General features: G+C 39.1%; 1 protein-coding gene across 2 annotated transcripts; it reads right to left on the bottom strand.

The window, feature by feature from the left end:
* Positions 1-4735: 4735 nt before the first annotated feature.
* TMEM106B (transmembrane protein 106B) lies at positions 4736-22229 on the bottom strand. Of its 2 annotated transcripts, none has more exons than XM_082754557.1 (8): positions 21826-22229; positions 18530-18751; positions 16340-16403; positions 14861-15020; positions 13935-14075; positions 13798-13847; positions 10303-10356; positions 4736-9520 (listed from the first exon to the last, which is right to left on the bottom strand). In XM_082754557.1, the coding sequence occupies exons 2-8, from the start codon at positions 18747-18749 to the stop codon at positions 9382-9384; spliced, it is 828 nt and encodes a 275-aa protein (XP_082610683.1). In that variant the 5' UTR covers positions 18750-18751; positions 21826-22229; the 3' UTR covers positions 4736-9381. The 2 variants fall into 2 exon arrangements, with proteins under 2 accessions (XP_082610683.1, XP_082610684.1); XM_082754558.1 differs by lacking the exon at positions 21826-22229 and adding an exon at positions 18895-19064.
* Between the last annotated feature and the right edge of the window lie 3488 nt (positions 22230-25717).

Raw genomic sequence — 25717 nt, 5'->3', positions numbered from 1 at the left:
GGGGTGGAAGAAGGATGGGAAGCAAGAAATGCACTTTTAGCCAGGTTCGTCTCCTCAGAAAGCCCTCTTCAGCTCCTCGCATAACCTGAACACCACCCACCTCACTAACCAGGCTGCAGCCACGGGCACATACAGCAAGACCATGGCACCACCTATTGCAGGAAGGCAGCAGTGCATGCCTGTGTCTGCATATTACTTTTCCATACACCAAAAAAAACAAAATAATTAAACACCACCAGAATGGAAACTAGGTTGCCTCAGACTGTGCTATAAGCTATCAATTATATCTATTAATAAGTTGGCAACAATAGTGTGCTTTTGTTCTATTTATTTTTTTTAATGGGGATACTCTATTTTTTATTTATTTTTTTTTAAATGGGGATATCTTTGGGGCAGGAGGTTCCTTCTGTTTTTCAAATGAAGAACCCTGCATATTCTTTCCCAGTCCCCATGCTTTGGTTTGGGGTTTAGCTGCTCTCATCAAGGTTACAGAGTAACCTTGAGCTGTATTCAGCATTTCTACTGCTCTTTTGAGACAGAAATTGAATCCCTTCTGTGTTTGAGAAGCTTGGCTTTCAGTTTAAATAGGATTTTTCAATTATTAGCATATCAAATAGTGTAATTGTCAGAATACAACATAAGATTAGTGCCTTTTTTTTTTTTTCTCCCTTAGATCTCAGCTTCCTTCTGTCCTACTATTTTGCATTTTCTGTGAGAACAAGCCAAAGGCAACCATGCTAGCCATCTGCAGGAGCAAGACAGTGGGTATGTCCATGCAACAGTTCGATTTTCTCCCAGAAACCAAAGAATTGGAGCCTCTATGAGCAATGCTGGCCCTCCTAAAGTCTACAAGGCAACACCTCACCGTGGTGAACATCACAAATATTTACCAGTACTGAAGGGCAAGATCCTGGCACACAGGGTGGCAGAGATGTCAAGGCAGCCACAATCCTCTCCTGCTCATAAATTTCTTACAAGACAGTCAGGCATGTCAAGTCACACAGTAGGTTAAAAGTGGTTGGAAATAGCAGCTCTGCCCAATCTCTGGGATATGAGTGGCAGCGAACAAATGGTTGCAGATGGTACAAGTTTTAGAATCTAAATTCTGCAACAATATGTTGGACTTCTAAGGTTAATTTTAATATTTCTTTGCATATTTGATGAAAAATTCACAAGTTCAGTGTCAGTGTGGGAATAGTTTTTATCTTTTAACACTTATTGTGTCAACTTTTTTAAACACACTATAAGTACCATTTGGTCACAAGCTGAGTGAGTAAATTCAACCACTTTAAGGGATCACCCTTTATGAAGATTAGTTTATCACTAATCTTCATAAAACCAGAAGTATTTATTAAGACGGATTTAACATTTAAGAAATAATACATATCCCACTAGAATGTAAGCCTCCATAAACTATGAGAAACATTCAGTAGGTTTTTAACCTATTGTTTTACTAGATGTTACCAACTACCACTATCAAAACAACAGTATTGTCGCATGAGGGTCAGAGGAAGAGTGTGATAAAGGCAAATATGTTTATTTCTCCACCTCAGCTATGTGGCTTAGGCTACTAAAAACATTACTTCTTCCTGAAAACCTCTTGAGAATTATACCAGTCATTACCTTTCAGATATCTGTAACTGTAGGCAGTGAAATGTTACATTTCAGCGATGCTGAGGCTCCTTAATCAAGTTCTAGTTTTGCTGTATTAAGTAATTCACTGCCTCATGAAAAAGTAGCTCCATTATGGAGCAGTGTCAGCTCTGCAGTGCCCATGACAGCTCATTAAACTGTGTGGCACCTGATACCCATAACACAGGAAACATGAGTGAGACATCCCAGCTCTCAGGCTTAAAATGCAGGGATTCCTGAAGAAAGAAAAAACAAAAAAAAAAAAAAAAAAAAGAAAGAAGAGAGAGAAAATACAACCAAACAAAGATGTAGAGGGATCTTTACCTCATCTGACATCAAGAGACTTACAGCAAAATTAAACATGTGGCCTGACATTCTTTAAGTTGCCAGATATACATCATTTTCACACTCTAAGGCAATTAGTGTCATTCATTGCTAGTGTACCCAAAGCTCTCTCAGGTGAGCATATTAGCACAGTAACATATCCCAGGCATGGGATCAATTACACCATCATATAGAAAGACATACAAAATTCTGAGAAATAAAAGGGAAGCATCTACAGCCAGCCAGGTAAACCTACAAAATAATTCAGAGATTTCTGTCACTGTCAAACTAGGTTATTTTAAGATGCCAGACCTTTCAGTAGTTATGTCCCCGAAAATCTACATTGTGTGTTCTAAACTAGCAATTTGGGGTCTTTACACTTGTCCTGATTCATATTTGCTTACCTATTCCCATTTTTTGGTATATTCTTCACACTCTTCAGAGGTGTTTGAAGTTTGCATAGTAAGAACTCACCTTTGTACTCTCCTAACTGTTCTGGCTGGAAAAAAACAGGAGAGGAATCCAAATCATGCAGTCCAAAGTATTTGGACCAAATAAAACTTTTCACTAAAACAAACAAACAAAAACACTTTTGCTTACTTGTCCCCAGACAGGTAGCACAGACAGAAGCAGCTCTTCACAGATCTTCAACCTCTTATTTATAGGTAGTAAAATACTGATTGAAGTTTATTGTTCCCCAATTTATAGCGTGCAGAGGCCTTACCCAAACAGGAAACTTTGGACAACTTTGGGAAGGAAAAATACTATAGGAAACAGTAAACAGCAAGCATGACTGTTATCCTTTCCCATTCTACCTTAGTTTTAAAAAACCTTTAAAAAATTATAAAATACACAAACTGAAGCAAAACTGCTCCCAAATCCCACAGCCTAAGACCCCACTAGTTAGCTATTAGAAGTCAAAGCAGATCACCAATGTGATCTGAATTCATAAATGTACAATAAATAAGCTTCTTGAGGAGCAAATTTAAAATCAAAAACCACTGAAGAATTCCACAGTATCTGTAGCAGAGTACCTGTAACATCAGAACACGCGATAAATGCTTCAAATACAGACACGTTCTTTCTTGCCAGCTGTTAAAGGTTAAAGCTTTTAGGCAATAGTGGTTCTTAAAATAACATTGTAAATAGGTGTACTGAGTCTGGCTAGGATGGAGTTAATTCTCTTCCTAGCACCGTAAGGGCTGTTATGTTTTGGGTTTGTGGCTAAGAGTGCTAGTAACACTGATATGTTATCAACACAAAAGTCTTGGCTAATGCTTACACAGCACTGAGGTTTCCTTTTTCATCGCACCACCTTCTTTTACCTCTCCATCCCCTGCAGCAAGTAGATTGAGATGAGGAAGAAGCTGAGAGAGTGCAAAGCTAGGAGAGTTGACCCCCACTGACCAAAGGGATTTTCCATACTTTACAAAGTCCTGCTCAGCAATAAAAGCTCAGGAAAAGGGGAAGGAAGGGGGACAACTGAGGTTACAGTGCATGTCTTCCCTATGTTAGCATCTGCCTACTGACAGGAAATAAATTCCTTACCTTGGTTTGCTTCCACACACAGATTTGCATCACCTATTAAACTGTCTTTATCTCATCCCATGAGCTTGGTTTTGCCTTTCTGATTCTCTCCTTCGCCTCTGTGTGGTGCAGTGGAAGTCAACAAGCAACCGGGCTGAAGGGCTTATCTGCCTGCTGGAGTCAACCAGCACCACAGCAGCCTAGCGTTTTGAGCCAGATGCTTTAGCAGCCCAAAGTCAGACAACAGTAATTCATTCATATTAATGGTGATTTGCTTTAAGATACTCCAGTTTATTACAGACAACACAATAAAACATAATATCAAAAAAGGTAGATTGCAGAGTTCTTACACCACAGAATGCCAATAGTTATAAAAATTGAAATGATACCATTGAAAGTTCATGAACACTTGTGGGAAAAGTTATAGGGAGACATAGATGTAAAAGAGAAAAATATTATCAAGTGAGTTTAAAAAAAGATATGTGACCCAAGCTTTTTTTTTTTTTAATAGAAAATTTAATAGCATTCTTCAACTCAAACAATCCCATCATATCCAAATATCCATAATGCAGTTAAATCCAGATTTTGAACCTCTAGAGAACAGATCCATTGTTCCAGTTAACTTGCATTAAGATAGCTTGTGTCCAAGTCACTTAGTGTTTATTTATCATGCTGAAGTTGATAGATCATTTGCTACACAGTTACAAGAACAACAGTTTACAATTCTTAAGTTACAAAAATAGTTATCACTCATTAGTATTTCTATACATATCTCAAGCTATTATATGCATACTCTGTACAGTGGATGTTAACAGTGGTTACGTTTGCTTCCTTAAAACAAAAAAGGACTAAGTCACTCATGGTCAGACCCAAAATATTTAGGCACCCTAATCTGCTTGCATGTCTGGCATTAAACATCCCTACTGACACAAAGGAAAAGCAGTTTCTGTATCCAAACACAACACTCACCCATGTTGCAAGACCCTTACAACAGTCTCACGCTATGCTGCAGGGCTTTAACTTGACTAATTCCTTCTGGAGAACAGTCCCTGCCCAACAGGTCAACCCACAGACAGAAAATCAGGTATCCATGCCAAAAGCTATAGGGGCAGCACTGCAATCTACCCTTTCATTACCAGAAACCCCACCTAAAGGTCAAAAAAGGAAGGTGGCTTCTCAAGTAGACAAAACATGTTTTTGACATATCCAAGTGATTGTTTCCAACATGGTTTTAGTTCGGTTTTGGCTTGGGTTTTTATTTCCTTTTTTTTTTTTTTTTTTCCCTCCTCCTATACAAAGTCACCAAAATAACAGACCAAAATAAATGATCAGGGCTAACACTAGCAAACATTCTGCTGGTGGCAGTAGTCCATTATTGAAGAGCATTGGCTGCACTCATATTATTTATTCTTTGCTTTCAGATGTAATAAGCCTGGAAGCACTGCTAGGTTTTGGCATTTTATTAGAGGAGGTGGAAAAATTGAATTCTCAGAGGTATTACTGCTAGGTTTAGTCATCTCTTAACTAGATGTCCAGTCCCACTGACATTAGATTCACATAGGTGCCTGACTCCAAAACAACTCACCCATTTTATAAGATACTGCCTGGTAACAGATAGATATCCCACTACATACTGGGGAGAAAGAGGAGGGGAAAAAAGCAAAACCACAACTAAGCCCCACGTTCCACCTCCCACCCCCCCAAAAAAAAAAAGAAGCCTTAAATGGTGAATAAGAAATAACACTAATATTTTCTGAATTTGGAAATCCTTCTCATAATGCTTCAAGCACCATCCTTCCCATTACGAGGGTACAGCGTTTCAGTCAGATGGCTAAAGACCCTAAAAGTTCAACCCAAGCACTACAAGTGCTTACATGGTTAGCTTTACAAACCACACACTAAAAAGCCCATAGTATTGTTTGCAATGTACTACTATGAAGAAATCAACTCATTTGTAGAACTTCAGGGACGATCTGAAACAAAGTCAAATAAAGCACGTACTTAAGTCTGTCAGCATAAGGCTGCAAAATATACCACAATGTTAATATCAAGGTCATGCAAGAACCAAAAGTGCATTAAGAACTTCAAAGCCATACCACACAGGAAAAGATTCTTATGCTTGCCTTCACAGAAGAAGCAAACAATTGGCCCCTAAATACCAAGATGAGTAAACAAATTATAAATGAGATTCTACAGGCTCTTTCCTACATCAGGAATTCAAGAATAAGCACAAGGTATTATGCCTCTTAGGAGGAAGGTTTCCCTTCTAACCTCTCCAAATGGTATTCGATGGTTGGATCTTTGAGTTCATTTATTTGGTGGCTTCATACGTTCATTTTTAAAGCATCATATTTAAAATGTTAAATAACTTTGTTCTCCAGGGCAGAGTGGCCAAATAGCTAACATTTTGTACTCATTTAAGTGTTTCATATTAATTTACCTTGTTACAACTTTGACATTTTACAGTTATTGTATACAGAATACATTTTGTTTTTTGATTGTGCCATGGCAGTACAACACCTGTACCACTGTTTCAACAGATAACTAAGAGCTCCCATTTTGAAGTGCAACAGGAATTGCTATGAAGAGTTCAAGTGAAAGGAATTATACTGGAAATAAATTCCTTGAAATATAATAATGCAATACTACTATGTATGTATTTGATAGTATTTTAAGATTAAGAGGAATTTACAAATGAAATATTCATCACTTCAGGGAAAAAAAAAATCCATCAGAAAACATTTTACACACAGGAAAAACAAACCAGAAAAGACAATGGCTCTTCAAGCTGACCTTCTTGAAAGAATTTATACTTTGTACTCATTGGTCTAAAGTGAACCAAAAGGCTTGCCTTTGTTCAATAAAACAAGAAAACAAAACACAATTGAGATAAATAAATACAAAATTATTATAGGTCTCTCATTTGCATGCACTCTTCTTATTGTTTGTTTACAAAGTTATGCAATTTCAAATTGCCTTCCCTTGCTCTTTTTGCATAGTATTTCCAAGCTTAGCCACAGAAATCAAGTCTAATTTGAATACTCAGATGCCACATCAGCTTATCTAAAGAGATGTTATATTAAAATTAGTAGTCAAGTTCAAACTGTTGCTTTGTTTGGTTAATAACATGTTGACATGTTTTGCAAGCACGAACTAACACACACAGAATTGTAAGCTTTTGATTCTCCTGTAACTAACTTTGAGGATTCATCAGTAGGATTTTTACTACATTGCCTCTGTTTTTAGGTAAGAACTGTTAGTTATTCAGTAAGCCCACCACAAATTAATGGTGTTAAAGTTTACATCCATTAGATAACCCAGGTGATTAAGAGATGTAAGAAAAAACAAGAGCTTTATTTTTCCCCCACATACACAGAAAGAATAATTCCACTGATCATTCTTTATTTTAAAGTAGCCGACACCAAGCATGTTATGCAATGGAAGATCCACAGACTTAAGTATGCATTTTGCTCGGTATGTATGCCAGTCTTTCAAATATCAGTTGGAGTCTCACAACACCACATACAAGTGTAAAATCCCTAAGCACGCGCTTGTTCAAGCAGCGTTCACTGGTGTGACCAAATAACTATATCACTGTGCCATTCCAGTTATTCTAGATTATCTATCATCCTTTGAACTGGTTTAAACTAGTACAAAAAAATATCTGCCTAGAGCTCTTCTCTCGATCTTTCTACTTAAAAATGAAAACAAAAACAAAACAACAATCTTGAGGCTTAAATACTTGGGAATAGAGGAAAAAAAAAAATCTATCACTTACTGGTTGACTTCAGATCTGACATGGTTTAAAACAGAATTTTCCCTGTGTTCCAAAAAAAAAAATAAATGAGCCTTTCTATGACAGACAACATAGTAGATGTTACTTCCCTACTTCTAGCCAGCTCCCCACTATTCTGGTCTTGAGTTATCAGCTCTATCTTTTCATACTACCAGACCAGCTTCTGCACGTTTTATCAGACACAAGACAGAACCTCATCTATGCTCTAGGAAGATTAGGAGAGCCAGTTGTGAATTAGTTTGCCTTATGATCATAAGCTGTAATAAAGAATGTTTAAAAGTGCCCAGATACAAGAAAAAAATCAGAACATAATTAAGTCATCAATTATTTCAGTATCAAAGTTCTTGTAAGCCAACATCTTCATCAATCAAAAGTTACAGGAAACTGACAGTGTAGGTTCCAATACAGACACACTTTTAAAAGACATTGTGGATGAGTGCTCAAAGCATTCAGAGGATTTTTATTTTCTGTACAGTTACTAATTTTCTTTTAAATCAGTCTTAATTGATATGTTTCCCAGCACCTCCACCCCTAATTAAGTCCACCTAAAGAATGCCAATGAAAGACAATAGACACATAACTTTACTGAATTACTGAAGCATAAAACATCATTAGTTACAAGAAGTTACTCAGCAGCCTTTTTCCATAGTGTTTATTACTAGTTCATTTTAATTAGCTTATTTCCAGGAGATAGGCAGCATAAAAACCGCAACACCTATTTAAAAAAAATTAGAATTTATTACAATGCAATGGTCTCGATAGTATTTTCTTACAGCTGCATCTTATTTAATACTGAAATAAAACAATTCTGATCTAGTTAGTTTTAAAAGTTTTGCCCCTAACCATTCAAATAGTCAGCCTTCAAAAGTCAAGCAACTTTGGACCTCAAATTTAGAATCACTGTGTTTGGTAAAAGCCCTGGAAATTCTCATTGTGCAAACTAACTCAAGGAAATTATTTTTTAATAGTTTTGTTATAGGTCAGTCTCATGATTACATCATAATTTATTCTTACAGAAAGAGTTGCTTTATCCTCACTTATATAACCAATGTGAACTGTGAGCGCTCAGGAGATTCAGGTAACTACTGCATTGCTTACCGAGTCTGTGCACAAAATGCACATACCCCAACGCATGAACACTGACAAGTAGCTTAGTACATGGTATATTAAAACAATAAAAAATGTAGTAAATTTACATCAACCTGCCCAAACCCATATTCAAACAGCTTCTCACTTAGATCCTGACTACACAATTTTTATTTGTATAGCTGTACTCAAAATTTAATCAAAAGAACAAATTGGAATGACACTGTCAAAGTCTTACCCCTTCATTTTCCACAGTTTTGAATTTTTCCTTTGTCAGTAGTGATTCTGGGGGATTTTTTTTTAACCTTACTTTAAACCTAACAACATACATTCTCCTTATAACATCGCAGAGGTAGCAGAGGGAAATATGAAAGAAAAGATGCCAGATTCTAGAAGTTGCACATTCAAGTATAGCGTCATCCATGAGTGCTTTCCTGGCTTTCACAGACTGCATGTCACCTCTAATCAAGTATAGCAAATGAAAAGTAGAATCCCAAAACAAAGAACTATTGCCACTAATACTAGTTTCACACCCAGATACCTCAAAGCAATCTTGTTACTTAAGTAGTTATACCGTAAATTTCAAGAGTCAAATATCAAGAACTAAAGTATAAACTTAAAATTTATGAGTACCAATTTTTCTAAAATGCTCATTAGTGACACATTTCACCTAAACAGACAGAAATACACACAATTACTCCAAGTTGATGTACCACACTGTAAGGAAAGGTCCCAACTCAATTCAAGAATCTGTAATTTCCCCTCCCCCTCCAACCACACAACTTGACAGAAGTGTTTACAGTAACAGAAAGCAAACAGAAGGGGAAAACACAACATTTAACAAGTGCATCTATGTACATTTTGCACCTTTTTCCTCCTTGCATTTCAAGTGAACAGGCCACCAGGTTTGCTATGCGTTACATGCACATACTCTCACCCTTACTTAGAACCAGTCCTATTTAAAGGATCTCTGCAAGCTTCAAGAGCAGTCATTCCACACTAACTAACAGGTGCTTTTACTGCGGAGGCTGAAGTACATTTAAATATTCTGACTGGCCCAGCTGGTAGGTTGTGTTTCCTCCACAGTCCACATACTGGTATCTCTCTTGGGATATTTGCTCAGAGTGGCCGAAGTAAGAGGTTGTCACTGTCACTCTTGAAAACAAAAAACAGAAGAGACATTTGTTTTGTAAGGGGTTTTAACGCTCCCTCTTCTAAAAACCCGTGTTTTTAAGTTACTAGGGTTTTTAAGGAGCTAGTTTTAGGACAAAATACATAACAATAAGAACAAAGTTTTAAATAAAATAATACTAAAAAAATACCAGTTTATACTACCTACAGATTATTCATTCCCATGGGAAAAATTTGGTCTCCTGAGCAAAGACTTTTTTTTTTTTTTCCTAAAGATGATAAAGCCAAGGTTTACTCATTAATACTTTGTTTTGGAAGGGGAACAGAAATGATTACAGAAGCTACACAATGGTTGGTTTACATACCATCTCTCCACCCCCAAAAAGCCAGGCTGCTACTTATGCAATCTGACACAAAAAGTGGACTCTGGCAGAGTCACACAAAAGTCACACAAAAGCATGTGACTGCCTCAAGGTCCTAAGGTTCTTAGCAATTTTTGAATAGCAGCTGATACACATAAGTTCATTTCAAAATATTTGATATCTTAGTAGCTCCATGGACACAGCCCAACTGCAGAGCAGATACAGTAATAGTGGTTGGAACTATTAAGTTCCAATTACCAGAATTTGTCAAAACTTCAAATGTTCAGTTTCAAGAAATATAAGGCTACTACACTAAAAAGTAAGTTGATTTCATTTTATCTAAGATACACAAACACCACAATTAAATACTTCTAAGTAATATTTCAATGAGAACTACATGGCTTCTAAGGTTGTTTCCAACTAAAAGGAAGTTTCCATACTTACTGCATCATCACTACTATGTTATGAACTTTGATAGATGCTAAAGTACAGAAGTCACTGCAAAAGAAAGAAAGAGAGCTATTAGATTTGCATCAGCTTTTGTAGACAGTTATCTAAAAAGCAAGAATTGTTGCTTCATCCAGAAATTCTGCTACCTGTATATTTACAGCCTGCAGAGTTGCTAATAATGGCAACCAAAACACTTGTTGAAAAACAACTGCCTATGAGTGAATACTAAAGACTTGCACATTTGAGACTTTTGACATAAAGCACATTCACACGTGCTTACTTACATGTAACAATTCCCTAAAAAAAACCTTCTGTGAAACACCACTCGTTCCATCTTTCAGAACTTAATCTCAAGAAATACATCGCAACATGCCTTCACTGGTGAAGAATTCAACTATAAGGGCATATAGGCATAATTTCCTGTGATTTCACTTAGAGATGTCAAATTTAGTTATAGAAAGGAAAATTCACCACAAAAGATCAAAGTTATGCTAGCTTCAGCATCCTGTTGTGTAAGATCAGCAATTTCTATCAAGAAGTCTTAGTATGCTTGCTCCAGAAATAAAGAACTTAGGAAAGCCCTGGTATTTTTGCACTGATTCACTTCTCTATTATGCAAAGTGACATTTAACCAGTCTGCAGAGACTGCAAAATCAATGACTGTTTTCTTGCGAGACAAAATTACAGACTTATGTTTTCTGCGAGACACCTACATACCTGTTACATAGTATGCTACATAAGTGTATACTTCCCCTCCCTCCCCTCAACCACAGATCAATGAGTTGCTCTTGATCACAGATTTATCAGCTCAGGAATGAAAGGCATGCAGTCAATGCAACAAGACTGTATGACAGCCACTCACAATATTTACTTGTGATTGTCATTCTTTTCCCCAGCTCAAATAAATATAGAATGAAATATGAAACAATGGACAATCACAGGTGATACAGATGATATGAAAATACAAACTGAACAGTTTTTATCAGAAGTTGTTTTACATTGGTATCTATAGTAATGACAAATATTTTGACTTTTTTTTTTTTTTTTTTTTTTACTGCTAGGCTTGAAACAGGATTTAGCTGGACCATACTGCCAGATATTCTCAGTTACTGTAGTTTTCCAATCCAAAATACAGACAACCTGTAACATAATGGTTATTTGGCGCTTAGGGACATGGTTTAGTGGGTGACACTGGTGGAAGGGGAATGGCTGGACCAGATGATCTTGGAGGTCTTTTCCAAACCTAATGATTCTGTTATTCTATTCTATGATTCTGTAATATAAAGCCATCTTGTATCCAAGCACTATGTTATTGACAGGCAAGCAGAGAGATATAATACCAACCTACTCCTTTTTAAGTTCCGATTATCTGGAAAAAAAGTCTTTTTAAAAAAAATACAACAAAAAACAAAACACACGCCATTACCACAAAACTACACAGCACAAAACGGTAGATAGGAAAGTACATTGAAGGTAAGCTGCAAAAATCCAACTCTCTAAAAATAAATGGGTGGAAATACCCTGTAGGATGACGATTTCATCACACAGGTCCGCTGAATCCAGATAACACTTCAGTATCTCAAAGGTTACTTGACCAAAGCTGATTTTACAGGAAACCTACTCTCTAGGATCAAAGTAACTCTTTAGTTATTCCTAACCCAAGACCTAAACTGACTAGATGGGGAAACATCAAAATGCCTACAATATTGTAATTCACTGTAATAAAGAGAGTATTGCAGGTTGTACAAAGATTATCCAAGGACTTTCCTAGATAGTTTAGTATTAGAATCAGGGGAAAAAAAAACAAACACAATAACAAATACAAAAACCTGCTATGATCAGCTAAAACTACATTGGCTTGGTACTTAAAGTAAGGTGGCTCACTGGCTGTGCCCTGGGTTTTTCTAAACAGGGAATCCAGGCTTTTGAGACTTGCAGTACACAGAAAGAACTGACGCCCATTCACAATAACCTCCCAGACTTGGACTAAAACCACTGCATGTGTGGCTCTTAATGCATTGTAAACACATCACAACTTAGCTAATGACTGCTACTGACAAGCTTAGCTAATGACTGCTACCTTACTGTATCAGCCTGTATGAGTACCTAGATCCTTAGCTGACTCAAACTTCCCTACTTTTACAGGTCTTTATTACCAGTTACAGTATGTTTAGCACCACTTCACTGAAGCAAGCAGCATTTTCTTATGTGTGCAGGTTATGTATTAGTCTGCTTTTCCAGCAACATTCACAGACACCTGCTGTCCTGAAGGAGGCAAAGTCCACATTACGGATTACAGGCACAGACACACAGTAGCTTCTCTGCTTCCACTCCAAGACAGCCTGATTCACCTCTATGCTGAAGCAGCAAGCATAGCATTGTTCCATGCTATTGCTGAGGTTGCAGCTGTCAAGCTGCAGAATGGCCTGAAATCCATTTAGTTCAGATCACACACAGAACAGTTGTTGCCTATCCACATCTCTTCATGCATCTGAAGTCACCCAGGTTTATCTAAGGGCTAGCTTGAAATTAAGTTTCAACAATTGCTGGCAACAGACTCTCTCAGCATTACAGAAGCTGAGGCAACAATACAGACCATGGAATAAGTTTCAATGCATTGTTGTACCAGGAGTCAAAAACTACAACTACATAAGCATCAGCACAAGTTCTATGAAAGCCACATTTATTCTTCAGGTATCCAGAGGGTGAGTAGATTCATGGGATTCATTGTTTATGCAAACCTAACTTATATGCCTTTAAGTGGTGACAAATGTACGACACTACTTATTTAAAGTTAGTGGCCAATTTGCTATTTCACACCTGTCTCAATTTTTTTCAAACTCTTTGAAGCTGTAAGACTCTCTCTTGCACCAAAGGGGCTGTTCAAAGCATCCACTTGAACTGCACACAGACCTGAAGTCTCAAGAGTTCAGAGTGAACAGAAAGAGTTAATTTCAGCATAAAAGAATTAATGCTTGGTTTTGTTACCAAAATATACTGAGCCCTTGGTCAAATAAACTTTCTGAAGCTATGAACAAAACAGCTTACACTTTAAGTATACGCTGTAAACACTGGTTATGACTGTATACATGTGTTCTGAAGAGCAGAAATATAAGCTAGTATTTAATTCTATACAAATTAGAGGCTAACTTCCTCTATCTCCACAGAAATTTACTGGAAACTTATTAAGGAATGTATCAAAGAAACACCGTATGCACTTCCACACCCTAAAGTAGCTGGTCCTAGCTATTACCAAAGCCTAAACTGTTGGGAATACAGACACCATGCAAAGTGCTGAGAGCCAGGTACAGCAAGCCACTGTATAATACCACTGAAAAGAGTATGGTTTAAGTTATTTTGCAGTACTGTTAAACTCATACAAAGAATGCCACACTATCTCTGTAAATATATTTCAGCTGTTTTTTTTCAAAAGCTCCATGATAATTTTTACCAAGACACAGGCAAATATTTATAGGCTGGTACACTTACAACATGTAGCTCATTTCATCCTGTATGACTGTGGGCACCATATAGTCAATCTAAAAAAAAAGGCAAAAAAAAACAACTGAGCAGATTTAAATATAAAGATTAACATACATTCAACTTCAAAAGCCCGTCCCATTTACCTGCTTCATATCCAGAGGACCAATGTTGGTGATGTTGTTTAGCCGTGCTTTGCCAATAACTGTTTTTGAAAACTGAACTTGGGCTGTAATGTTTGCTACTTCAACAGAGTAATAGTTGTTGTTTGTTATATTTAGCGTGTTCTAGAGGAAAGAAAAACAAACAAACAAACAAAGAATCCTTTAAGAATTAACCATTCTGTGTATCTAAATGAACATACATTTTTTAATTTGTGTATGAGTCAAAAATACCTAAAATTATGCAAGTATACTTTCCTGCCTTTGGGGATTTTCTTGGGGTGAGATGGAGGGGAACCACCACTCAACCCCTTTTTCAGAGGCGTTTGAATATACTGAGCAGCACCAAATTCTGCACAACTCCACTTGTGACCACTCCACTAGAAATACTGACCATTTCTTCCTATCCTCAGTTATTTGTTCCATGAAATTTAACTATTCCAGGACTCTTTCCTCTCATGGCTACTTTATTTAATTTAAAGACACTCATGAGGAATTCCACAAGTCTTTTGGCAATCCTGTATTCACTGCATTACCAAAAAATAATCAAGAGGCATGTGGAAAGAACTCCTTGAAGTTTTATGCTAAGTAGGAAATTTTTCTTCAAAATCAGTTTTGAGAGATGCAAAATACCAGGTATTCAATAACATTTCTGCACACACAACACGCTCTACTTTTCACTCATATTCCCCAAACAATGCAAAGAACTCCAAAGCCACCTTTTCCATGAAAATAGAAGATCCAATGGTAGCCTACAGCTACAGAAACCAGCCACAGCAAGTCCAGCTACATTTTTTGAACTGCTGGTAGTTCTTAAGACACTAAGCTTACCAGTTAGCCTACATATAATAAACCGCTGCAGTAGCATCTCCTGTTGCATATATTACAAACACCCAAAGAGACAGTCTTACCGTAATATTTAAATATATTATGCGTCTACCCTCTTCATAAGTGACGTACACTGACTTCACACCAATGTATTCAACATCAATTGAGCGAGGAAACAAGAAGAATACAGCCAGCCCAGAAAGAAGTAGACATACAATAACAGAAGCAGTCACGTAGAGCTTTCTGGAGATAAAAAAAAAAAAAGACATTTCAGAGTCGAAGTGTATTAAAATAAAATAACGCACCACTCTTCTTGCTTAAGTGATAAGAAGAATGACTGCTTAATACAACCATCTCAGCCTATTTCCAGCTTCCATTAGTTGTGGGAAGGACTGTGCTGCACTTCATGTCTATGTCACAAATAGAGATGACACTCTTGTATACCTATATATATATATATACACACACACATATATATATGTATGTATGTATGTATCAGGAAACAAGTTCCAAAACACACGGTTATCCCAGCATTCACAATTTAAAGAAGTAAACGGAAGAGGAAAATATTCATGTGCTTTAAGACATAAGCACTTTATGTCTTTAAAATTAACTTACAGTAGAACTTTTGACATTGTGCAGGATTCTTCAGTATATTGTGCTTGTATAACATACCCAAAAACAAGAATAAAGCCTTACATTCTTTGTCATAAAAGACTTTCTGGGAAAGTGTTAGGAATTTGTTTAGATCCCTGCTAAGGAACTGCAAACATGCAATTAACCTAACCTAAAAGAAGAAAGGGAGTTTAAATAACAAAGGTATACAAATAAAAGGTTCTATGGCAGTTGCGGTTTTCTCAAAATCAGAATGTTAGGGGAGTATTTCTCAAATCTGGACTACTATTACATCAAATCTATGATCCAAGATATCTGAGATAGCATTATGTGAAGTTGTATTTTTTCCTGTCACTCATTTCTGTTTATCATAGAAGCATCAAAACATTTACAAAATGTAAGAACAATTACTTAACACTAATTAAACCTTTAAGTAGACCCTAGAAAAAATATACATATTTTAAAAATATGCTATATCACAGTGATAAGTTTATTCATTCTGCTAGCAGCTCAGAGCTTTTCAAATGAATTTCTAGGTGATTTATTTTGTAGCAGTAGCCCAAAGAAATTAATCCCTTTACTCTAACTTAAAATTTAATAGTGAAGGTGTATCTTCTTAGATCAATTAAGATGCTATAAAGCTTGATAAGTGGTTGCATAATTACTGTAGGTATTCAGATAATTACCTGCACGAAGTGACCATGCAGTATTACTAACTTTATAAGACACAGCATGATGGGAGCGGGCACACCTTAATAAACAACTCTCCAAGAGTTAGAGGTAAAGGTTCATATTACTCATAAGCAGGGTTCCTTTAATACTGAATGCAAGAAAACATTCCAGTGATTTTGCTTGAATCCCCTTAATGCTATCTCATTTAAATTGAGCAATTTTAATTACAAGAGAATAAATAACTGTGGATTCGCATATCACAACTATCAACTTACGTTCTTCTTGGCCTCAGTCTCTGATCACTGTATGGAATTAATGCTACCAGCTGGTTTTCCTGCCCTAGAAATAAAAACAACCTTTCAGAACTTAAACACAAAGAATAATTACTTTTGAAGTTACTTTAAATAGTGACCTTCAGAACTTTACAGCATCAAATAATATAGATGAACATTCAAAATCCAGTAATATTCTACATTCAGAAAGAAGCTCAGGCAGTCAGAACTGATCCAGAAGGCATTGTGTATCTCCTCATCAGGAAGTCAGGGAGTCAGGTTTGTTTAAAAACATATGCACATATGGATTTGGGTGGCTTTTGCAACACAAGTTGTGCCCAGGCTGCAGTCTGGAAATCACTGGTACATACAACTGTTTCTCACGGGACTGAATTGCAGCCATCTGGAAGCCAAAGAAATGCCCACTGGAACTTCTCCAAGCAACAAGACACCCCACCAGCCAGCGTTTTTAGGAGGTGGATATCTTAACAGCAGAAACAAAGAGCGTAAATACCGAGAAGCTACTGAAAATACATGGACTACACCTGTCTTTGTATCTTTTTCGATTTGCTATACAAGCAGGTGGAATTGAGATTGACCCACACGACAACAGAGAAGCCTCGAGAGCAAGTCTGGTTTCCATTTTAAGTCAAATGCCAAATTTGGTCAGCGCTATCACTTAGCTAATTGATCATGCTGAAGCAGATCCGAGCTGAATTGTTAAAATGGGCAAAGCATGCTGAGCACATACTAGTATGTAACATCAACCTCAGAAAAAGCCGTACCAATTTAAAACAGATTTTCATCTCAACTTCATTATACTGAAAACCTAAAGTGGTCCAAGTACCAAAAGGCAATTCCCTATGATTATTATACAGTTTAGACATCATAGCACATGTTGTGGTCTTCCCTACTATTCATGCAGCCACCCAGTCAACCCTTAATTTCCCCCTCTCCCCTCAAAAACCCCAAACATTGTTTTTATTATTTTTTATGTACGGAGGAATAATTAAAAAATGGTACACACACTTTCTCACTGGTACACACCAAGTTTTCAATTTTCCCCATACCCTCAGAAAAAAATTCAGTACCTTGCATGCCACCCCCCTACAGATATTGCTTTTCCAAGTAACCTGAAAAAGTGGCTTAATGTAAGTTACAGCTCTGGATGACGTTTGGCATGTACAGGGTTTATCTGTCAAACCATTTGCTCAAGTGCTGAAAACCCTGACATCTCAGCAATTTGTTTAAAATCCATGTGTATACTTTAATATATGTGTAATACTTCCCAAGTATTCTTTTTTAGCAACAGGAAGACAAAGGAAATCCCAAACATACTGTCATTCTGCAGAAGCATGTGATGTTTCAGAATTGTATTTTTCAAACAAACAAATACACATTTCTGGAATTTGGTATTCAGTATATAGCTTTACGTAAACAAGTGATTCTCGTCCAACCACAATCGATGTCCAGAGCATGATCTAATAAGGAGAACTGAGTATTGTTAACTGCACCTCCCTATGCACACTCACCCACCTGTTTTCAGAAGCGGTGCTTGTTATTTTAAAACTCTAAGAGTTATGAAGCTCTTACTTCCATTGGCCTGCCTACCTAATGCCAATACAACTAGAATGTAAGAGAGCGGTAAGGGGGCAGTGCTCCTAATGAGTTTTGTGGTAAGTAGCCTTTCTTTTTAAAACAACAAAAAAAAAATCTGATTTTTTTAAAGTCAAAATATTAGAACAACTTTTGTTTACACAGACCTGCACTCCTTTTACTCCCCATATCTAGTGATACTTAAACATTGCCTACATTTGCAGCTATTTTTGTGAAGTTGCATATTGCTTCAAATAGTTCACAACTGGTAGTTAAAAAGGATGTATTAAAATGTCTCGAAAGTAAAAGGTTTGCAACTTCCACCTGCAAGAACTAGGCTTACGTGTGACTTTAAAACTGAGAAGCAAGGCACACTTGATTGCAAAGAGAGAAGAGCTATCAGGTAACAGTCAATGTTAATTAAATATCCATTTCATTCACACAGCGCAATAACAATAAAATGCTTAGTGATAAAATGTAAAAACAATTTAAAAGTATCTTTACTAGGAGAATTATGCGCTAGGGCTTATAACAGTTACCACTGCACATATTTCTGAGGTAAATTTAGGGGTTTAAAAAAAGAAAAAGAAAACTTACCTCGTGGAATCCTTCCTGTTCCCTGGCAGGTAGGACAAGTGACACTGTCCCTTCCTGTGAATTCCACGTACGGAAACTGCGATACGTCCCCACACCTGCCGTCCTCGTTGTGCAGCTCAGAGTGAACTAACCCGTTCCTCATATTATCCGACACTGTACCTCCATCGTAGCCATCCTCCTTACACGTATGCATCGGTAGATGAGAAAGAGATTTTCCCATGTCTAAAATAAAAGGCAGAAGAAAGTTTTTTTTCACGGAGAACAATTCAAATATGGCTTGCAATTTATTCCTCCACATCAAGTAGCTGTAAGTCTATGGTCACTAGTCAGCCTAGGCTCCTATAGCCTTCTGTGTGGTTAGATACCTTAAGATTTGCAAACCATAAAGGCCCAATCAAGCTGGAGTCAGTCTCCAACTAAGAATCTGAACTACACGAGACATCCATTCAGGTCCTTTGACACACACAGGTTAAAGGAGGACTGAGAGGTTTCCAAGGCAGAACAACGCAGCTGCTGCCAACACGTTGCAACACTCGAGTAGCACTGGATGAACTGGCACAGAATACATTGACCTCTGTATAAAATATTCAGGACTTAACGTGGTCTAAAAACCAAGTTCATGATGTTCAGTGGATTCTGCAAACACTACGGGCCCAATTCTACTAAGTTTTTTGGACTGAACTTGTTCTGAGAACACAGGATCAGCTATTAATTTCTAAGCTAGAAATACAGAACTTGAAGTGTTTAAACTGATGATTCTCTTTAACCCAAAAGAGTATTGATTCACAGTAAAATCTAGGGGAAAAATGAGAGCTACTTAAATGTAAATGCAGGCAACATGTAGCGTTTATAAAAACTTGTCAAAAATGTCAGTCACAAAACAGTTTTTGTTACCTCTGCAAATTTTATATTTTTCTCATGAGCATAGCTTTTCAGCAAAGCCACCGAAACACCCATGAAACACTCAAAACCAGAAACCACAAGGAAGTGATACAAGTGGCAGCCTTCCTAGTTTGCAACAGGTGTGGAACAATTCAAAGTTAAAAAGAAAAAAAGATCTGTTGAGCCTTGGCAATCAGTTGTTCAGCTTAACCCCATAACACCCTCTAATTACCCACCACAGAGGCCCTAACCACACAATTCACTAGCATCTTGGGGAACAGGGGGATTTGAAATGAGTATGCAAAACTCATTCAGTTTTCCTACTGCAAATGGAATTTTTAAATGAGGTTGCTAGTAATGATCACGCTGGTCCACTGAGAAAGGAAGCTCGAGGAGGAAGATTAAGGAATCAATGCAAGCCAGAATATTTTAAACCAACCACTCCAGACAAAACAGGAAGATCTGAAATATGCTGATGGTGAATGTAGGAGGAAAAACGTAACTATTGCTGACAAGTCCCAGTTACTGTTTCAGCAAACACACAGTGTTATTTTATTCATTTAAGTAATAAGACCCTTATGGGAAGGAAAACTACTTATACTCATGTTGCCACAGTAATTTTGAAACACTGCAGTTTGGGTGTCATTCAATAATGGAAATTATTGAATTGAAAATTGAAGCTGTTGAAGAAAAGTTTCCTGAAAAAGCAGTTGAAATTTATTCCACACATGGTTTTTGCTTACTGCTGTCCCTGTAGCTTACCTTTTGCTTTACCTGTAGCTTTGCCTTTAAACTACAAAACTCAAGTCGTGCAGCTTAGGCAACAGCCATCACACTGACAGGTCTGAAAGCTTTGGGATCAGTCCCTAGCCCTGCTGCATTACAACCACATTCAATTTACCTGCTCTACTGCTGGTAGACTCAGGCTATGTCAACATTAAAAGTAAATACAGAGCAATAAAAGCAAGTCTAGAAATAAACAGTTATTAAAGATCTAACATCCACACTATGCTTGGTTTTGCAGGTTTTATTTCATACCACCTCTAGCTGAGACTGAACACCCACGTGCAACTGAGACATACATGTATCTTCTAGTTTTAACTTCTTCCAAAATGAAGTGCTGAGACACTTTCTGATCACACTGTGATGTGAACCAAAGTGCAGCGAGGATAACCGCAAATTCATTTCACACCCTCGATTTGAATTAAAATAGTAATGCAGATGTGAAGATGTATCCCCCAATGCCAAGTGTACCTGAGTTTCAATAATTAAAATTTAATAGTGTTTTTCTGCCATCAGAGACTTAGAAGACACGTGCCCCAGTTTACAAATGAGAAAACAGACAACAACCTCCCAGTGAAACATGTTCCTCCAGCATGCATTCTGAGCCACTACTACACCTGACCAATGCTTAAAAACACCTTGGTCTTTCACCCAGTGCTTCCATGCTGAACAGTAGCTCTGAGAACATCTTTGTACATGAGCCTCCATCTCATGACCACAACCTCAAGCCCAACTTTCTTAATTAATATCTGTGCTTCACCCCAGCCTCTCACTTGTAACTGATATACACGTACGTGCTCCAGTTTCCCTGAACTCATCTCTAGTTTCCTTGAATTCTGTTTGTTAGAGAGAACTCATAAGAAAACGTTGTGATAAGGCGGTTTTGTTTAAGGCTGCTCCCTTCAGAGTGCTCTGGCACTTCAGTACAACAGAACACAACAAAACAAAACCCAAATAACCTGCTAAGAATAGAAAACAACCACATCCTGAGTCACATGTGAAATTTATGAAAACCACTTTTTGTTTATGAACTTGGGGAAAAATTTGTGGAGTTAAACTAAACTGCCCTACTTTCCCAAATAAACAGCTGGGGTGCCGTTCTTACTTCTTTGCACATACATAAACTTGAGATTAGAGACCTACTTCATTTTTGAAAATAACACCCGGCTTTTAGGCCCCACAACCTGCTGCCAGCTGTGGCTGATCAGCAGCACGGCAGGCTTCCCAAAACAGCGGCAGGCACAGTCATGACTTGGCAGCCCCAAACCTGCCCTACTGGGGCAGAAAGATCCCGCGATGTGCGACCCAAACCTACTCTCCATAAACATACCTCCCCCCACCCGCCCCGGAAGGCTGGCGCTCCCCAAATTAACCAACTCAGGACGCTGCCGACGCCCCCACATTCACCCCCAGGGACCCCGACACGCACACATCGGGCTGTTTGCACAAACACCCCAGCGGGCGAGGATCACGGCGCCCCCCGCCCGAGCTGGGCCAGCTCGGCCCCACCGCCAAACGCCCCCCCCCCCACCCCCTTCACCGGCCCGACCCCACCGGGCCCCGCCGCTGCCCTCGGCCCGGCTCCCCCCCAGGCCCCGCCGCCGCCGCCCCGCGGCTCCCCCCAGCCCCACCTGCGGCCGGGCCGGGCCGGAGGCTCCGGGCACGACGCAGCAGCGGCCCCGGCGCTGAGCCTCGAGCGCAGGCGCAGAGGGCGGCGCCGCGGTTGTTCGCAAGGGCCGGGCCTGCTGGGGTGGGGGGGGAGCCCGGGTTGCTGGGGGGCCGCTGCACTCAGGGGGTGGCCCCGCTGCGGGGTCTCGTCCTGCCCGCTCGGCGCTGGGGTGCCCGGGTCGCTTCTTCACGGGGCTCGGGGCAGCCCCCGGGCCTGCTGCTGCCGCAGCACAAAATGGGGCGCGCCGCGGGGCCGGGCTGTTCCCAGAGCAACCCAAGATGGGGGAAAAGCGTTGGAAGTAAAACCAAGGCTAAATGATGAAGATAAAAGGAACTGGCCCGGTCCCTCCTCCAAGCGGAGGGCAGAACGGGTTTCCTAACTTCCAACAGCAGTTCCCTGCCCTGCCTGCGGTTGTACGTCTCCCCTCCTCCACATAAGCTCTGCGTAGCTTTCATCTCAGGAAAAAAAAAAAAAAAAAAGTGCTTATTTTTCTTTCCCCAGCTGATCATGGTGGTATCTTAATAGCCAGCATCGTTATTTTCTGTTCCTTGTTTGATCAGCTCTAGTGGAAGGAAGTTACCGCACTGTGCTCCTGGGGAAATTAGAAGCTTGAGCAAGGAAAGCTAGAGCAGGTCAGCGAAAAAAATAAGGTGGTAGGAAATGAGGCACAACACCACTTTCAGGGGCTGCAATTTGGCTTTATAGCTCACGTTGCATTTTGCAAGTTCTTGCACAACCAATGTTTATTCAGGGCATGAGCGGTGACATGTGCTCTGAGCATTTTGCCAGAGCAAAATGAGTAAAGTATATTGAAACTGAATGAAATCGAGGTTGTTGCTGTCCTTTGTGTGCCGGTATCTGGTCCATGATGTGGTTACCCAGTGTCTGTGGTGACATAAAGAGACCACTCAGGGGGTTGCAGTGCAGCCAAGGGACAAGAGGCTGCATGGAGGGGACGCAGCTGGGAATGAAGGAGATGGAGGGCCAGAGGAGCTCGGCCCAGCTCAGGAGCTATGGTCCAACTGCTGAAATGAATCAGGCCACTGAGGAGCAGAGGACCTGGAGGAAACCACATAACAAAGTCCGAGGGCAAGCATGGGGCAGGTTTTAAGGGATGTGATAAGGAATCAAGGTCATTATGACAGCATGGGGTGGGCATGAGGCCAGGACAGGGTGCCAAGCTGCTTCAGATGCTGGGAGGTGACACACGGCCTCCAGCATCAACCCAGAGCTGCTGCAGGTGTGAGCCTTGCTGGCAGAGCTCATGCCTCGCTCTGTGTCCAGGGAATGATAAGCAAAAAAAAAAAATAACCCTCACCTGCACAAATATGCACTCAGAAAAAAAAAAAAAATGGTCTGCATGTTTCTTGACCAGGGCCAATGCTGTTCCATTTATTCCTTTTATCCTTGGAACTTTCTTGTGTCTTCTGGGAGTTTAAGAGGTCACATCCAGCAATTGTCCTTACCCCTGGTTTGCCAGTTCAAGTAAAGGAGGGGCCTGCATGCTGCTTAGTGGGGACTCTACTTCTATAGCCAGGCATGACTGAGATCCTGAAAGCAGGAGGCAAGAACTGGCACAGTTCTTGTCCCTCTAGTTAGACCTTCATCCAAAACTTTGGCCCATCACTGTTCAAGATTTCTGAGGTGCCAACACAAAGCTGCCAGTGCAGCATGGTTGACCATGGTATTTTGTGGGTTCCTAATTATAAAATGGTGTGTAAGAAACTAAAAACAGAGTCCTGGCATGTTCGGGACCAATATATGAACGTGGCATGTTCAGCAGCAAGTGCCAAATTACGTGAATTTGTAGGCCTGGCTATTGTCTTCATGGGCTCTTGGTTTTTGGTTCTGTCTCAACTTTATATTGTCCCAAGGAGCACAAACACTGTCATAGTTGCCAGCTGTTCAAACAGAAAGTAAGAACACTTAGTCTTTGCCTTTTGAACAGTTTTAAATAATAACGACAGTCAGGCATGTTGACCTGAATCACTATCCTCCAAGGGACATGAAGAAAAAGTCTAACAAAAAGGTTTTTGGAATGGTCATACCAAGTTCTGGCTACTCAAATTATTCAGTCTGATAAATTCTCTCAGTACAAATTTATTCAAGAGAAATACTCCTGGTGAATTTGAAGTAGCATGCAGACTTCAATCAAATCAGATTTTTGCACTTCTGACTGTAGCAGTTTTTATCCAACACTTAAACTAATCCATAAAGCCAAATGCATGCAGGTCAGGGTGTTATAACATTGCCTGGGAAACTGTTTCCCTTGCCATGATAGATTGCACCAGTTGAAATCTGCATGGCTTTTGAGATAGTTCTCTGTTAGTGTAATCAATAGAGACTGTTTCTTATTAAAGACATCTCCAACTTGCCATCACCTTTCCTTCTGTAGCTTTGATTCATGCAGAAAGTGTTTTTGTTTGTTTGTTTCCTTCTCTCTCTTCTAAAGTTTTCATGATAGAAGGGAACATACCTCTGGATATTTCTTTGCTTTGTGCTATTTTCATTTAGAAATTATGTGTTAAAGGTAGCTTAAGAAGGAGAAACAGAAACACTGGAAGGATCTTGCTCACCCATTAGGTGCCTTCAGCTCCTTCATAATTATCTTAAGTATCACATGCTTGTTGTAGGCTGAAGTAATGCAATAAAATCTGAGAATAAGCAATAATATGAAGGTCCTGTAAAGTGTCACACCCACTATGCAGGCTTGAAAAACACGTAAAGTATGTGCTATACTGGTAGCAAGATGTATGCATTAGAAGTACACTAGAAGTGCTTTAGATATGTGATGAGGTGCTTGGAAGAGGTACTGAAGTGGGCCACTGGGCTTGGACTGATTGAGACAGCGTGCCTTTGGTTATGGAAAGGGTATTTTGTACTGAGGAAGTACAGACTGCACAATATCCAGTACTGCTAGTTCATGAAACTGATTAGATTATGCTAACCATGACTCGACTGGGACTGCATGCTTAAACACAGACACAGAAATTAATCAGTTAAAAATGTGTGATAGGCATATGGTATGAATGATACTGTGAGGGGTATGAAATGGAAACAGTCAAATGGCAGAAACAGGGAAGTTGAGATCATCACCTTTGGACTGAGTTATGGGACAGCTGTGAGTAATAAGAGCTCTTGGTTCTCATAGATCACTAACCAGGTTCATTTTATACTTCTGATAGTACATCAGTAAAGAAATAAAGTGATGAATCTGGCTTCAAGTTGAGTTTTGTGGCTGGGATATGACAAGTGAGTCAGGTCCTTGAAAGAGCTGGAATTAGCAATCTCCACAGCAGTCAGTTGCACCACTGTGCACCTGCATGACCTCAGAAACACCAGAGATGAATTAAATCTAGTTCTTCTTTCCCTCCAGTGATGAATATCAACCCAGTAGCATTATTTATCTGAAGAAACTTAAGATTGGCCACATTTATTTCACCCTTCAGAAATATAAGCTCTGGTTTGGTGAGCACTGAAGCTAATGAAACCTGGTCTCCTATGGATTTACCCCTTGGCAGACTATTTACCTGAATTATAACAAGAATTTCTGTTATGACCACATGCACCTAACATCTTCTCCTGCAGAGTATTCTGGCAGTAACATGTAGGCCACCACATTCAGAAACAGAATTTTATAGAAATTTGCTGACTGGATAGAAAGTTATTAAGTATTAACTTGTAAATGTTCAAACCCTCATCTCTTCTGCCTGGTTATCTATCTTTATGAAATTTGTATAAACTTTATTATCCCTCAAACTCATCTGAAACTGGCTATCACCTTCAAAGTTTGATTGCATAGACCTTGTTTTCATGTAGCCTACCAGGCTGAAAATGGGTGTCATGCTATCTGA

Source organism: Aythya marila (genome assembly GCF_965140915.1).
Source record: "Aythya marila genome assembly, chromosome: 2".
Taxonomy (NCBI): Eukaryota; Metazoa; Chordata; class Aves; order Anseriformes; family Anatidae; genus Aythya; species Aythya marila.
Note: the sequence above shows the minus strand (reverse complement) of the source record. Positions and strands in the feature narration are given on the sequence as shown.

Bases quoted from the DNA above. Each gene is read 5' to 3' on its own strand.
- TMEM106B (XM_082754557.1), bottom strand. From the start codon at position 18,749: ATGGGAAAATCTCTTTCTCATCTACCGATGCATACGTGTAAGGAGGAT. The intron at 16,404-18,529 runs GTAAGTTTTCTT...TTTTATTTCTAG, and splicing joins AACAGGAAGGATTCCACGAG to GGCAGGAAAACCAGCTGGTA. The intron at 13,848-13,934 runs GTAAATGGGACG...CTTTTTTTTTAG, and splicing joins GTCCTCTGGATATGAAGCAG to ATTGACTATATGGTGCCCAC.